The 16610-nt window shown below is 40.7% G+C and overlaps 1 protein-coding gene across 1 annotated transcript in view; it reads right to left on the reverse strand.

Annotated features, from left to right (window-relative positions):
• The window catches only part of Col24a1 (collagen type XXIV alpha 1 chain), a 265455-nt gene that overhangs the window by 205445 nt on the left and 43400 nt on the right, over window positions 1-16610 (reverse strand). The window contains exons 8-12 of the mRNA XM_052178477.1: window positions 13347-13391; window positions 8711-8764; window positions 7589-7633; window positions 6439-6492; window positions 5226-5270 (exon numbers count right to left, since the gene is read on the reverse strand). Of these exons, the coding sequence (XP_052034437.1) occupies window positions 5226-5270; window positions 6439-6492; window positions 7589-7633; window positions 8711-8764; window positions 13347-13391 (243 nt within the window). The remainder of the gene's footprint in view (window positions 1-5225; window positions 5271-6438; window positions 6493-7588; window positions 7634-8710; window positions 8765-13346; window positions 13392-16610) is intronic.

The following is a 16610-nucleotide window of genomic DNA, read 5'->3' on the forward strand; positions in this document are numbered from 1 at the left end:
AATACAGTCTCTGACTTCTCCAAAAGGCGTGTACTTCTGAGATGATAGCGTGCTCTACGTGTGTTTAAAGTTGCCGTGGGCTAAACATAGCTAATAACAGATGCTAAGCAGAGAGATTATACTCAACTCTTAACACTGGGGTTAGAAGCCAAAACATAGCTTACTTTAAATAGACTCCTCTAACAGAAAGTTCTATGAGAAAAAGACAGGGCTGGGGCATCCTCTTCTATAGTTAGAAAAGTAAACCTCCCTTAAGGCTTTCAGTTTTGTTTTCCCAGGGCCTCCACCTAGGATAGTTCTACTCTCAAACCTTAAATGTAATATGATTTGATTGCTTATGATCTATTCCCATCAAGGCTGAGAAATCTCAAAGAATATGAATGTCTGCGCACGTGTGTGTGTGTGTGTGTGTGTGTGTGTGTGTGTGTGTGTATGGGGGACAGAAGACAGCCTTGGTCCTCACATTCTGTTGGAGATAGGGTCTCTCATTGGCTTGGAACTGCACCTCAGAGGCCAGACTAGTGGGCTCCAGCTTAGGGGGATCTGTGTGTGTTCACCACTTCACCAGCACTGAAACTGCACACACATACTACTGTTCTGGATTCTTCAAGGACTCTGGGGATCTGAACTCAGGTCTTCAGGCTTACAAGGTTTACTTTACTAAATGAGCCATCACCCTGCCTGAAACACTGATTTTTTTTTAAATAATTATTGTCTGGGTGTTACTGAGAATAAATGCCTTCTCCTAGTTTATGTCTGTCTTCGGTCATGGAAAGTCACCTGTGGTCACGTTTTTTAGATGTGAAACAATACAACTTAGTACAATACACATTCTTGTACAAATTAAGCTGGTGGCCCTTTAAATACTTCTCAAAACAATGTTAAAATTAGCTTCTGACTACTGCCCTACTAAATGAACCTTGGAAACTGCACTGAAAAGTATATGGAATTATGTATAAAGCATGAAATCTACCAGTTTCAAATATACACAAATCCTGTCTGCCTTGCTATTTTTCTTAAGAGATGCTACTTTTCAAATGGCTGTTTTGAGCCTTTAAAGAACATGATTCACTACATATTTGTTCCAAGAGGCATCTCATGTGTATACAGCAAAGTGTGTGTCACAGAATGCCACTGTGGTATTTTTAAAAAGTCTCACTCAAAAGCATTGCTTGCTACCTTGTCTGAGCTCTCTGGAGAATGAACATTAGTTGAATTCAGACCACAGAGTCAGAAAGCATGCACAGGACTCACCTGCTGGGCCTGTCTGTCTTCAAAGGTCAGATTTATTAATAGTGGTTGGAGTCCAGGGTCAACCCCTGGTATTCAGTCCTTTAGCATTCAAGTTTTGATCTGATCATGACATGCAAACAGGAGAGAAAGAGCTAAGAACTATAAAAGCTGAAGGCCCCAGTGCCCAGGTTAACATCTGGAAGGGCTAACAGCAGCTGGGGTGGCACAAGGTCTTTAGCCAAGAGCTGCTTCGCAAGGATGGTACCCTACATCCCTGTGTCTCCTTATTAAAGGAAGGAGAGTGAATTTCAGCACCAGTGACCCAAGTCCAAGGGATTTATTTGATAAAATAACTATTTTAATACTCTTTGACCCTGAAGTATCACAAATTCCTAACCAAAACAATTGTCTAACTTCTAAGTAATAATCATGATTAAAAAAGAATCTGAAGAAATACTGTGTTACAAATATCATCTGACTTTGTAAATACTGCATACAGACACTATTTCACTTGCAAGGGGGGGCATGTTTTGAAGTAATTAAGATTTGAATAGAAGTAACTTGTAACGGAAATGTTAAATTAAGAAAACACAATGTGAGGCTATATGAGAATTACCTCTGTTGTCAAGTAATTGTATCTGGAACAAGCAAAACAACAAATCATTTTTAAGTCTGTCCATTTCAGTAGCAAATGGATAGACTCTAACTTGCATATTGAGAGTCTCCAGAAAAGACTCTCTGTTAGCCCATGATTTCATTAAACAACAACTAAAGGACCAGACATTGTTAAGTTGGTTCCCTGTAGCTGATTCCATGGTGTGTGTTTACTCAGAAGTAAATGATCATTTGCCAGAAGCACAAATGTAATTTGTAACAACATTCTTAGAAGCGTTAGCTCAGAAATGATGTCACTTACATAGCTAACAGGAGGGATGGCATAAGAACTCCTCCTGAGGTCCATGGCACCTTGGCCAATGGCACCTTAAACTGTCTCTCACACTAACAGTGTGGCATTATACATATCGCCAAGCTACTTCATGGTAAAAAAAAATGGTAAAATAAAACAAAATATATATAAAATTTTTAACAAAAATGACATATTATAGTATCAAATGATTTCCTACTACAAACAATAGTTAGTAAAAACTGGATTGGATTCGTGTGTTTTTCAAACACCTCTCAGCATCTTGTGCAAATGCATATATTTTGAAGCAACAGACCTTTGTCAGTTTTACAAAGTGAAGGAAAGTCCCAGAAAGCATTACATTTAATGATTTTATACTTTCTTGAAATCTGCATTTGAAACTATTTATTCTCATTTAATGTGTATGGGACTTTTGTTTGCCTGTATGTCTGTGTATCACGTGCATACTGTGCCCTGAGAGGTGGGAAGAGGGTGTTGGACCCATTGGGACTGGAATGACAGATGGCTGTGAGGCGCCATGGAGTGCTGAAAATCCAAAGTTGGACTTCTGGAAGAGCAGCCAGTGTCTCTAACTGCTGGGCCATTTCTCCAGCCCCACCGAGCTATCATTTTGAAGACAACAGAATCATCATATAATTTTATAATTCTCTAAGGAGTAAGCAACCAAAAGCAAAGCTCCCTATAAATCTTCCTGGACAAATTGTACTACTATGAAGCAGGAGCCTAGAACCTTCCTGTATGCGGTTGATGCCAAGGTCAAGTCAATATTTACATAAGACCAAGTCTGTTAATCAGTCAAATTAGGGATTATCCGAGTCATATACCACAGGGCTTAGAGAAATGCTTGATTTTTTCCACCAATCCCAACCACTGTCTGCTGGTTTGTCTCAGGTTCTGAACTATTAAAGTAATTATTAATAGATAATGCGCTTGCCTTTTTTAAGCATGGGAAGTTATATATTAATATAAATTATTTTTTTTTAGTAACAACAAACTTTGACAGGAAAGTTTGAAAGGAGAGAGGGGGAAACTGTGAGCCATGGACCGGAGTAGAAAAGACTGAAGTGGTCGAGCCTGGCCTACTGTCCACTTGAACATACTCAGAGCATTACAGTTTGCTTAGAAGTTTGACGTATGATAAGCAGAGACTGGGTTCTGTTGGGGTGTGCAGATAGGGGCTATGGTGCAAAGAATTGATATCTAACTATTCACATAAAATAGAGCATGATGATATAGCACAGTACTCATGGTCCACATAACGTAGACCATAATAAAATCGCACCGGCGCATGGCGCCTTACATGAGGCGGGTCAGGACACGGCTCGCTCCAGCTCTAGCTGTGATAAAATTAGCTTTGAAGTTTGTTACAGATGCAGGGAAACAAAATGTGGGGTCTATTTTGCATTTCTTGTCAGTTTGATGGTCTTTTTTTTGGAATACACTGAAATCTTCAAAGTAAAAAATTTCAAGCAGCAATCACATTTTGGCTGAATATCATGGGGAAAATAAAATCACACCTCTTTCTATGTAGCTTGAGTAGAACACAAAAGCAGGACGTGCTAGGTTTATAGCAGCCGTGTCTATGTTTGGGTCTTTGTTTTACTGTTTTTAACTATGATTCCACATTTCAGACCTTCCTTTTCCTACCCTTAACAGCATTAGAATCTGTCCTGAGGTACTTTCAAGGACTATCACAAAGCTCAGAATACTGAATGCTTTAAATAATTTAAATATTACTGAGAGCTAATGTTACAAATAACTGTTTTTTTAAATTATTAAATTTATTTATTCACTTCACATACCAATATGAGCCTCCCTCTCCTCCTAGTATCCCCTCGAGTGGATCCTCCTCCTCTCTACTCCTCCCTTTTCCTTTGAAAAGGGGGAGCCCCTCTAGGTATCACCCCTTCTGCTACCTCTCCCTCCCAAACCCCCAGCATATCAAGTCACATCAAGGCGAGGGCTCCGCTCCCACAGACAAGGTGGTCCATTTACAGAATGGGACCCGCAGGTGGGCAGGCAACAGATTTAGGGAGAGACCTCACTTCCAACTTCGGCTGTTTATTCATAAGGGTATTTTAAAAGTCCAAAAGAATAATACTGAATTTAAAAGGCAGGTTCAAAAAAAGAGGCGGAATAGTAAATGAATTATTATTGGAATCTTTGACTGTTCTCTACAATGCAAAATTCACAGAGTTCTGTTGCTTTAAAATATATGTGCTTATAACAGATTTATATCCTTAGAAAAAGTATGTTTTCCAGACACACAGATCCCAATTTTTCTGGCATTAAGATAGTATTCATAAATACCAAAGTTTTGAGCCAAGATATTGTGAAAGATTCTTTTCACCTTCACAATCACAGTACAGGAAGACTGTCACGTGAGAAGCTATCTTAGAGTGGTCAGGAAAATACCACAAATAGAAGGTCGTTTAGTTAGCTCTGTTACCCTAGCCACGGTTGTTCTCTGTACTACTTTTATCTAGTGAAATTCACATTCTATATATTTTTTTTAAATCAGAAAATGTAAGACATGTAAGAAAACAGCCTCATAGGGCTGACCAAGCAGCAATCCCAGGACTCCATTCAACCGAGACAGCCCAACGCAAAGTTGCAAGCTTCCTTAAAACATTACTTTTTTTTTTTTGCAATGATTTTGTTACATTTGTGGTTCTCCAGTGTGAATTTCTTAGATGACAACATTGTGTCATGATGTCAAAAGATTGGACACCTCTGTTTGGAACTTAAGATGTCTAGTCAGGACTAAGCTGTGTCTCCATTCATGTTTTCTGTTGTTCTTGAATGTTCTGGCATTAGACTTCCTAGGCAGGGAGACAACAATTTATTTTGCGCCTACACCCAAAGGCTAAGAAGTATCTAAGAAGTATCACATTTAGAGTTAATCTTGCATCTACATTTTCTTTACTGTATCAAGCCTTATCTGGTACAATGTTAAAGCAACACAAACCCACAAAGGCAGAGACACTGGAAACATTTTAAGAAGGGAGAAGAAAACAAGACTATATCTCACTAGTCACTGGGCCTCAAGGGCAAAGACGCAAGTTACCTGTCTCCCCTTCGGACCCTTCTTCCCACGGACTCCAGGAGTGCCCTAGGATACAGAAATGGCTAAAGTAAGCATTTGTTGAATGAATGTATTCGTTAGCATACCTCTCTTTATTAAATTTCAATGAGTGAAATTTATGAGTATCATGTCCAGAAAAGTTTCAATAGATTCACTTTAAACTTCAATATATTCTTTAAAAATATATTTAGTTCTTTCTCCAGAGCAGATCCCTCATATCGTTCAGGCCTTCAAATGGGGCCCTTGCCTTCCTTGGTAATCATAGTTCTCTGTGAAGAGTATGCACACCACCAATACTGAGAAAGAAGAGAAATAGGAGTAGCTTATTCTCTACCGCTAAGACAGGATGTCTGTCTTCCTGTGTCTCCTCTCTCTCTCTCTGCTTGCACACACGCAGAGTCAACCAAATCCTTGAACAGCCAGGATTCACCTCAAATTGTATATGAATCAATTACAGTGAAGGAAGGTAGAGAGAAGGGTTCCCTTACTGCTCCGGATCATCTTTTATAAAGATGTCACCAGCCTTTCTTCAGGTTTCTGTTCATATGAGAAGCAGTAGATTATACTAGTCATCCTCCGGGCAGGGCACCCGGACCACTGGAGGCCGTGTTCTCAGCACTCTCCCTTCCGGCACATGGGCAAGGAGCATTGCACTTTCTGTATATGTGCCGCTCTCTCATTCAATAACAAGAACAACAACAGCACTTGGTGGGCATTACAGGAGCTAAACTATATGAAGTGTTTGTATAGTAGTGTGTGTGTGTGGGGGGGGCAATTTGGTAAATCATGTTCTATTCCCATCATTACTCTTAATTTTCCTATTTTAATCTTCTTTGAGTTTGAATATCTATTCATTGGTATCTAAAGCACCCTTCTTAATATGATCACCTTGACTTACGGTCATTTTTGATCCCCAGAGAGGAAGAAATTCATCAGAACTAGGCATAGTTACGCACAGCTCTATCTTTGTATTTTAACGTGTATTCTAAAAATTAAATTCAGATATGGTCATATTATATTCCCTACAAAAACTTCATTAGGATTTATAGAAGCCTAACGTTATTTCTACAGGTGATTTCTCTTAGACCAGGATTAATTGCTCATTCAGTAAGAATCCCCCCCTGATATGTGAGTTTGTGATCCCATGAGAGCACCAGAACACTTTAGACGTAATATTTGAAGGAAATAGCCTCACCCTTTCTCCTTCAGGTCCAAGCTGTCCCACCTCTCCAGGAGAGCCGATGAAGCCCTTCAAGCAAGAAAACAATTTTTACATTGTTTACAATTTTACATTCCACTGCTTGCGCCATAAAATTCTATGTAGAAGTGTTTAAAATGCTATGTATCTTAATATTAAATTTTAAAGATGTAAAATTATGAACAGCTTCTCCTCGTGTTTCTATTTTCTGTCAAAGAATTACACATCAATCTTCTTTTCACTGATGCAAAAGAGTAGAGAGTGCAACCCAAGGCTTGGCAGCAACTACAGATTGACACAGCCAAAGCCTTTCTTTCATTGATGCTCTGGGGCAGGAGAACACATAGATTGTTTATACAATAGGGTAGACTATAAGAAGCACAGACAAGCATGCAGTTCAGTGAGGGGAGGGGAGAGATGCACAGCACATAAATCTTGGGGAGCAGACAGAGGCTGTGGATGTACACAGCACACCCCGCAAGGGCAGCTATGGGGTTGTAATCCATGGCACACTCCATCCATCTATGGGGTATTTCCCCTTGCTCGCTTACTGACTCAGGACAGCTCACTAAGGTACCCAGGATGGTTCACATTTTCCTTTAAGGGTTTAGAAGCCTAAAGGTGTGAGGCTGACTTCCTTCTTCCTAGATGCTTCTTACCCCTGACAATGGTGATGCACCATCAAATCATCTCTACCTTAAACTGCGGTACATCTCTGCACCCCTTCACTCCAAGGTATCTTCCAAGGCTTGGGTGTACTCATATGTAAATGATGCTACATCCTAGCATCACTAACTGCAAGTTAAGAATGGGAAGTACATAATAAAGGTGTGGACACAGCCTCGATGGAACCAATGGTTCTTGTGCACTGAAGGGAAAACGCAAATGCATCCCTTCCTAACTAAATTTGCATAAAACTCAATATGCCTAAAAAGGTTAAAATGGTAAGTACTTTGTATCTTTTCCTTCCAAAGAAGTGTGGGAATGGTAAGTACTTTGTATCTTTTCCTTCCAAAGAAGTGTGGGAATGGTAAGTACTTTGTATCTTTTCCTTCCAAAGAAGTGTGGGAATGGTAAGTACTTCGTAACTTTTCCTTCTACTTTCTTGCAGGCATACTTAACAAACTGATGAAGAATGGTTACTTACTCGGACTCCTTTGGAGCCTGGGTTACCCTCTGGTCCAGCTAAACCCTGGTATGAACAAGAGATGTTGTCAGGTTGGCACAGTCTGCTTGAGGAGCTAACAATCAGACTGATAAAACTACAAAAATGTATCATTTCTAAGACTATGAAATTCAGAGCTCAGTTTACCTTAAGAGATTACAAATGCTCAAAGATTTTTTGAATTTCATAACTCAAAAGGCATTATATATATGTCATCTAAATAACGAATATTTGCAGGTGTTGTCAGGAACAACAAACAATTTTTCTCTAAATTATTTTTCAATAGGAAATTGTCTTGTGTTAAGACTTACTCTTAACTTACTCTAATATCTATTTTGGTAAGTTTTAAAGAGATGAATACGTTTTAAACATCAAATCATGTATGTTTTCACACTTTTCTGACAACATACACCCTCACTAAATGGTCCCAGTACACCATAGAGTTCTAAGTGCCTAAAGTACAGTTTTGTTAACAACAGATTAACCCTTATATTGCTATTCGCTACTTTTGACGATAAGTCAGAATCTACAGTTCAACTTAACTATTTTTTAAAAACAATTAACTAATGAAAATTCTAAGAAGAAAAACTATTATTAATTTATGTGAAATTGGGAAGGAAGTTAGAGGGAAATAGATACAAAATGTTTGAAACAGATTTTCAAAACTGTACAATGAACTGAATTCATGTCAGATGAAAGCATTCTGTAATGGCGTGTGAAGAGGTGCCAATTGTTTTCCAAGTCTTTATAAGTGTGTTATTAAAATAACACTTATTGTGGAGATACTTTCACACTTATTTCATTTCAGTCAAGTTAGTGCGGCACTCGGTTAAAATCTGATTTGCCCCTCAGGCATCATAACTTTAAACATTCCACCACAACAATATAGCAACTATATTTAAAAGCCAGGCTTCCACGTCCAACAAACCAGTCTACAGTACAATATTTGAAGAATTTTTACAACTTTGATTTTGATTGTCCAAGTAATTTGTCACGAAGGAGAACTAACGTATCTGTCATTTGAATAACTACTCTCAAAATCAGAATATGCCTCGCAGATGTGAAGAGGGGCGTGAAGGAGAAGTGTAAATATAGTCACTGCACCTGCCTGCCAGGGTAGCCAGGTGAGCCAATATTACCAGCGAGTCCCGGAATCCCCTGAAATGAAAAGTCAGTAAATAAGACATAGGCAAAGCCCAGAGAACACTCAAGGAAACAGATCTGGTATTTACAAAACCCAGATTAAAAAAAAAATCCCACAAAATTATTGAATATAGTATGGTATGTATCATACTGAAATCATTATTTAAAGAGAAAAATTTAAGCTAAAAGTTTTAATAAAAATGAATGAAACCATTACATAAAGGCCATTACATAAAGGTGTGACAGTGTGATATTGACCATTAATAAAAAGGCGGGAGGAAGAGTCTAGTGCTGGCTATGTCGATGAGATAATCATGTCCCAGGGAGGGCAAGTACATTTCTTAATAGTGTTTCATCAGGCGGGAGGATCAGTGAACTTCCAGCTCTCGTTTCTGTCTGAGGTAGACACAGCTTTACAGAGAGTCTGGTTGAGTAAGTCGATCTTGACGAACACAGACCTTTAAAATGGCATGGGTCTATCTCAAATTCTCAGAGCAGTTCTGGAGGATGCTTGGACTGACTGAATATTCATTTTCTGCTACAAGTTCACACTTTGAAATCCTAAGCCCAGCACTCAGGCCTGGTGGTTTAAGGGTTAGCACGGCCTTTGGTGGGTAGTTAGGTTAAACGGCTGGAGCCCTCATGAATGGTCCTCAGATGGGAAGGTCAAGAGCTGGGCAGCCCTATTTATCCTGCCAGGACATAAGGCAGCTGTTTGCTGCTGATCACAGCCCTCCTTAGAGTCCGTGCAGGCCGGCCTACTGAGGATCTTAGATGGTCAGACTCTAGGATGGGGGAGAGATAAAGTTTTGTTGTTTATAAGCCATCTGGCCAGTGGAATCTTGTCATAGCAGAGCACACTAATATAGACACAGTGAATTCACTGGGAATTGACACACTTTGTATTCTTGGCTTCAGGTACATTTTGCTCAAAGAAAGCTGATAGAGATTTAAAAGACATCAGAGAGGAAATCTGCTGCAGAAAGGCTGGAAAAATGAGTAAAAAAATCTTAATTTTTTACATCCTCTTTTACTGATGTTCTAAAGATTTTATCTACTTACTCAGCTGTTTATGTGTATGACTGTGTTGCCTAAGTGTGTATGCCTGTGCACCACATGCATGCAATACCCATGGAGGTCAAAAGAGGGCAGCTGATCTCCTGGAACTAGAGTTACAGAGGGTTGTGAGCCACCACGTGGATGCAGGAACTAAACTCTGGACCTCTGGGAAAGCAGCCGGTGCTCTTAGTTACTGAGCCAGCTCCCCAGACATTCATCAATGTTCATTCATCCATTCATCTGTTAAAGAAGGTGTGTGTACTGCTCTTATTTAAGGCCATATGCTAGCAGCAGTAGAACAGCAGTAGGCTTTCTAGAGTCCTGTAACATAGAATCCATTTCCAGCTTACTTCCCGTAAAGAGATAGCAGACTGCCTTTTGTCTGCCACCTTCTGAGGCACACAGAAGCATCACCTCCAGTTAAATACTGAAATCCCCAAACTCCTAAAAATCTGGAAAATCAGGAGAAAGAACAGACGCAGGGAAATGCAAACCAAGGATAGAATTTAAAGTCCCCCCTTTCTCTTGTTTTAGTTTTGTTCTCCTGTCCCTCTTCCTGGCACCTTTGGCCAACAATTATTCCTCACTAAAACTGTTTTCATAGCACGGATTTTACTTGTGCTTCACATCTTTTAAGTGGATATTATTTTACATCTGAAGCAATGAATGTAAGTAGAAGTAATGACGGTAGATAGTTTAATGGGTTATGAATGAACCCTGGCCTTCTGAGGCTTACACAATAAAAATTTTTACCTACGTGAGAACCATCTCAAAACTGTATATATATATATATAGCATTGTCCTAAGGATATGAACTACATAAGGTATTTTATTCCTGTAATATTCACTAAGCATTCTCCAGACACTAAGTTCATATCACCTTGTTCAACCCATTTAAAAAAAAACCTATAAAATAGATATAATTGTTCGTGTGTCATAGATTGGAGAAGAGATAAAATATTTCAGCTACCATCAGCCTGGACACTATGGCTAGTATATGGGACGCTAGGACTGAAATCAATGATTCTAATTCCAGAGGCTGCTACTCACAGATGCAGCTAACTGTCTAGGAAAAGCCTCCTGAGTGCAACCTTTACCTCAGTCTATCTACCACTGTCTTCTTTAATGTCTCATCTGATTCCAAAACACACAGACCTCAGTCGAGAGAGTCATGAGGCTTTGTGTTTGGACAGGAGGCTGGAAAGGCGTGAGACACATCTAAAAGGCGGTTTTTATTTATAGGACATTGTCTCCCTGACTAATGGTGACCTCCATGCCTTGCTCATTCCATTCCTAGCTACATTAGGTTAACTGAACTCGGATTTTTTTTTAAGCGAGTCTGCAGTGGGACACGAGGGCAATCTGATTCAGGATGGGTCTCTAACACGTCCCAGCTGTGGGGAGGAAACAGGAGAATTCCATTCTGTCTCAGCCCTGCTCTATCAGACAAGCACCAACAAAGCCAGCCGCGAGAGTCCCTCACGGTCTCTGTAAGTCACTAGCATACTGAGGGACAGCCACATTCTAAAAGCCACCGTGACAAGCACAGAAACACAAAGGCACCGTGGCTGAGTTCACTCTGTACTTAAAAATGGATTTTTGAAAGAATATATTCTCATTGAACAATTAGGATCAGGAAATGATCTGTCCCAATGTCACTTCTCATGCAGAGAACATCAAAATAGTCATGGTTAGTTGAATGACATCTGGGTCACATGAGTATTATGTGGAGAAGATGGACAGCGTACAGGAATAGCATCTACAGTGGAAGCTGCAGCTATAGCCCAGTGCTACTGAGCACTTGATTAGCTAGCACATGTAAAATATTAAGTATTCTACAGGCTGAAGTCCATCTTATTACAGTTTGGCAAAAAGTACAGGCTCAGCCAGCTCTTATGAAAATGAGATAATTGTGTTTTCAAGTGTTTGCTGGCCGATTTACTGACATTTTTCCCCCCAGAAATGAATCTTAGGATCATAGCCACACTCTAAGTGAAATGAATCAATTATTGTCCTTGGCACATCTAACATTCTCAGAGTTGAAATGCAAGATTATTTTAGTTGTTCTTCAAGTCACTTCAAATTTTGACTCCTCTTTTTCTAGTCTTTATGAAAGGTATGTGTATATACACGTGCGTCTCTCTCTATGTGTGTGAACGAGCACACGCAGAGGCCAAAGGTCAACCTTGGGCCCATTCCTCAGGGGCCATCTACCTTATTTTTGGTTACAGAGTCTCACTGAGAGTCAAGGTTTGCCAAATGGACCCTGACCAGGGGCAGTGAAGCCCAGGGATCCTTCTGTCTCTTATGTCCATGCTAGGAATCAAACTCAGGTCTTCCTGACAAGTGCTTTACCATTAGAACTCTCTGGTCCATATTTTCCAGTCTTTAAAACTGAATCCAGACTCCGCAGCTAGTAGTAATCTTACTCCTCAGAGCAATACTGTGTAAGTTAACAGAACTGGACTACTGAGCTGTTGGGAGGATTCATTCAGTACTGACAGCGCCAAGTTGTCACTGACTTCTGACAGACTGGGTTCCTTCATTGGAGTCAACGTATTTTTACCAAAGCAGAGCTCTAGGGATGCTTTTCCTCCCCAGGGGCTAGTTCCTACCACCCTTCCCATTCTCCCACTCTGCAAATGCTCACATGCCTTTCAGCACTCTAGTCTGAGCTTCAGGATGCCAAGCCTGCATTTGTTCCTGATATGCATACCACCTTCCTGGCCATGGGTGGTAATTTGTAATCTTGAAAAATTGTACCTCAGGGACTGGAAACGCAAGGCTGTCCTGCTTAACTGGAGTCAAAGAGGAATCTGGCTTCCTTCCGTTATCTGTGTCTTTCACTTCTTCTCGTGGAGTTTTCCTCAGGGCTTCCTGAGGTTCTACTGAATCATTGGTTAAGGCATCATTACCTTGGCTGGGCTCTACCCTTCCCGTCTCATTGTCTGTAAGTATATATTTCCTATATTTCCTATGGTGCAATCTCAATTATTTTTTTTCTGGTGGAAGAGAAAAGTACCATAATCCAAACTCAAACAGTTACAAATACACATTGACTTTTAAATAGTATGTGTGTGTGTGTGTGTGTGTGTGTGTGTATGTGTATGTGTGTACCCGCCCACACATAGGATAACAAGGCATGGGCCATTCTAGTTGGAACTGCTGCTGATTAGGGTCTCATAAATCAATTGGAACTGAGTGAATTCTAAAGCTGAAGGTCAGCAGTGCGAATGGATATGTGTATTTTCTTGGAAAGGGCCTGAAGTGGTCACAGAGTTCTCAAATGGACTCCGTGAGTCAGAGGTTTAAGACCCACTGTTCTGAACACAGCAGGAAGAGAGAAAGCAGAAGAGTAAAACATTGCTACCTCATAATTTTGCTGATAATCTATAGCTAATCAATTAAAAGGTGTTCTTGCTCTAAATAGAATGAGAGTAACTATGAGGAAAAATGACAAGTGACAAGAAAAAAAGATCTCTTCAGCAAGTTCCTTTATGCCTACCTTTGTGACCAGAGAGGATCAGAAAGCACTTACGTGTTCTCCACGGAGTCCGGGGAGCCCTGGGTGTCCTTTGAGACCCTATAAGGAAATAAGTCAAGATCTGGCATGGAAAGTCAACCCACAGCAGGCAGTTGGCTAACAAAATGTAGGTTCTAAAATCTTAGCATTTCTGTTTCTATGTTTACTTGCTTTTTTTTTTTTAAACACTGGACACTGAACCCAGAGTCTCATACACGCCCGGCCAGCATCCCACCACTGAGCTCTTAATTAGCTTTTATCACTGCTTTCAATTCCCTAATCAATACAATATTCTTTTGATTTCTTACTGAATTTGAATAAGAGTTTAATTTCTATTTTTTTTAAAAAAAACTAACTCTAAAAATAACTATTATAAAAAGCTCCAATCTAGCAAAGAATCTGCTAAATATACTGAGGCTTTTTAGAAGTGTGTTTAGCTCAGTAATATTGAGACAGCATGCCTTCAGACATAATCTGTTTATAATTACTGAGAAGTTGGACCACATCCAGTCCTGTCTCTAATCCAGTCACTTTTGCAATTCATGAATGAACTGACCAAGGAAAGAGGCTGTTCACAGATTCATCCAAAGGGCCCTTCAAAGCCATCTAGGAAATCAGCGATAGAAGTCCTTTCTAGGTAAGAGAACCACGAACAAATCTTAATCTCTCATTAACACCCTAGATTATAAAATAGATGGTATAATTAATCCCACTAGAGAGATCTGTAACAGAACAAAAGAAGGCAAAAGAAAGAAAAGGAGAAAGACTTTGAGGCTTATTGATAAAACTCAGTGAATCAATATTCCATTTCCAGAGACTTTGGTGAACATGAAGAACCAGTCATTTCTTAGTTTTTCTTTTTGGTGTGTGTATGCATGTGTGCATACATGCCCATGCATGTGTGTACTTGTTTGAATACATATGTGCGTGTGTGTGTGTGTGTGTGTGTGTGTGTGTGTGTGTGGTAAGACCATAGGTTGATGTCTGGTTCTTAATCAAGCTTCCTCCATGTTTTTGGAGACAAGGGTGTGTCTCAGAGAACCAGGAGCTTACTGACTCAGCATTCTGGCCAGCAAGTCCTAAGAATCCTCCTGCCTCTGCCACCCCAGGGCTGTGTTACAGAACTGCGGCCTCACACCTGGCTTTTTTGTACATGGTGTCAGAGGTTCACTGTCATGTCCTCAGGCGTGGGCAGCTAGTACATTACTCACCAAGTCATATTCTCCACTCAGATTTCCTTTTGTAACCTACCTCAGAGAACTGGACTGAGAAGATGGGCTTAGGAGTTAAAAGCCAGTGTCACAAGCAAAGGAAACTCAGAAATCTAAGCAAACTATAACTCAAATGTGAACCAACCAGCTAAAAACATCAACATGTCCCACCTACATACTGCATGAAACAAAGTTTTTTCTTTTCTTTTTTTAGTGGTTCACAGTGACCTAATGCAGTGAATCAGGATCAGTCACCTTAGGTTAATAAGAGAAGGCAAGTTTAGATAAGCGGATTAGAGATCTGAATAGGGATTTGGTTCCCTAATGAGCCTGCCCAAGAAGTAGATGCTTTCAGAAGCTCTGGGGATGCTAAAGTCAGGAGCATAACAAAACCGCTAACACACAGAAACTGCTATATGGTTCGGATACAGGATGGCCTTGCCACAGTGTTAACTCTGGTTCCCAGGATAACGATGCCGGAGTCCATAAGAAGAGGATGCCTTTGTTTGGGGAGGGAATTCTCTCTCTCATGGGACTGGCCTAGGCCTACCTGTTTAAAAAGCATACCTTTTGTTTCCACCATGAGTGACAGCCAGGATCATGCAGCCCCGCTGGAGGCTGCAGCACTAGCAGACACCAGCACTATGCTTTTGAACTCTCCAGTCTCCAGAAACAGGAGAGATGAGATAAATCTCTTTTCTTCAGAAGTTTTCCAGTATCGGGAACTGCTACAGCAATGTAAACGCAGACTAAATCAGGAACCCAAGAGCAGAGAGAGGAACGGGAGTCTAGAGGTGAGTTTTTATATGTGGATGTGGTCTATATGTAGAAAGGGAGAGGGAAGAGGCAGAGGCCTGAGAGCCAATTCATATATGATTAGGCTATAAGGAGTCAGGGAGGCCACCAAGAAACAAAGGAAGGGCGAAAAGGAGATGACTGAATTTCCTTAGCCATTATGCATTAAAGCCACCATTTCCCAAAATCACAGTCAGTTGACACTCAATCCTATGATGTCATTACCTCCATCTCTATAGATGAGGAAACAGAAGCAAGTTAAATAACAATCAACAGCACGGAGAATCACATAACTTTGATAGATCGATACATCAAGAACTGAGCGGCCATCTTTCTAATTGCATAGTCTGTTCCTATCTCATACTCACATGTAACCTGACTTCACCGCGGTCATTGTGTCCAAACTGATGAACGGAAAAGGACACCTCCAAAGTCCTGGTACTGCCAGTCACTTGTGTATTATGCCCGACAGCACCTAATGTGTGCAGTGTTTTCACTTGGTTTTAAGATGTTACATTTTTCAAGATGGCCAAAGATTAATGTAATTTAAAAATATAAGGCATCGAAAGCCAGGTTGATTCCTCTGTTAGAGTCAGAGATAAGAACTCATGTGGTGGTGACTCTCTGAGGTGAGCACAGAGGTTAGGGTGATTCTCCCTCTTTTCTGAGGAAGTGTGTGCTCACTCACTCTTTTTCACGTCTGTGAGCTTGAGCCTATAGCTACGTGCTTCACGATTTTCTCTGCTTTTTCCTTCCTCCCTCAGGAAGCACTGGTCCCAGGTCTCTGGACTACTTCCCCATGCACTCTACAACAGTGCAATATCTCCTGCATGCACATCCCATCCCCTTTCAGGGACCCTTCAGTCAGAGAGCCTGAGAAAATAGCAGTGCCACCCAGCATGACCTGTTCTTCATGAGTTCAACCCCAGCCAGCCTCAGCCATCGCAGTTGGCATTTGACCCCAAAGAGAGCAATACCAAGCCTGGCCCTCGGCCCATGAGATCACTTAGAACGAGGAACTTTGTCTAAGAGTCGCTGCTGCAATTGCTCTATCTTTTCCAGTAATACAGAACAAGAATGCTGACACATTCAGGTATTCCCTCAGTGAGGACTGTGAGATGCCTTAAGAACAGGGAAAACGGAGAGTGATTGGAGATGATGCTGAGAAAAGAAGTTGCCAGAGGAGAAGAAAGACAACTTTAAATGGTGGATTGAAAGAGCGGGGAGGGAGAGGGGGAGGGGGAAGAGGAGAGGGAGGGGAGGGGGAGAGGAA

The sequence above is a fragment of the Apodemus sylvaticus genome, chromosome 4 (genome assembly GCF_947179515.1).
Source record: "Apodemus sylvaticus chromosome 4, mApoSyl1.1, whole genome shotgun sequence".
Classification (NCBI taxonomy): Eukaryota; Metazoa; Chordata; class Mammalia; order Rodentia; family Muridae; genus Apodemus; species Apodemus sylvaticus.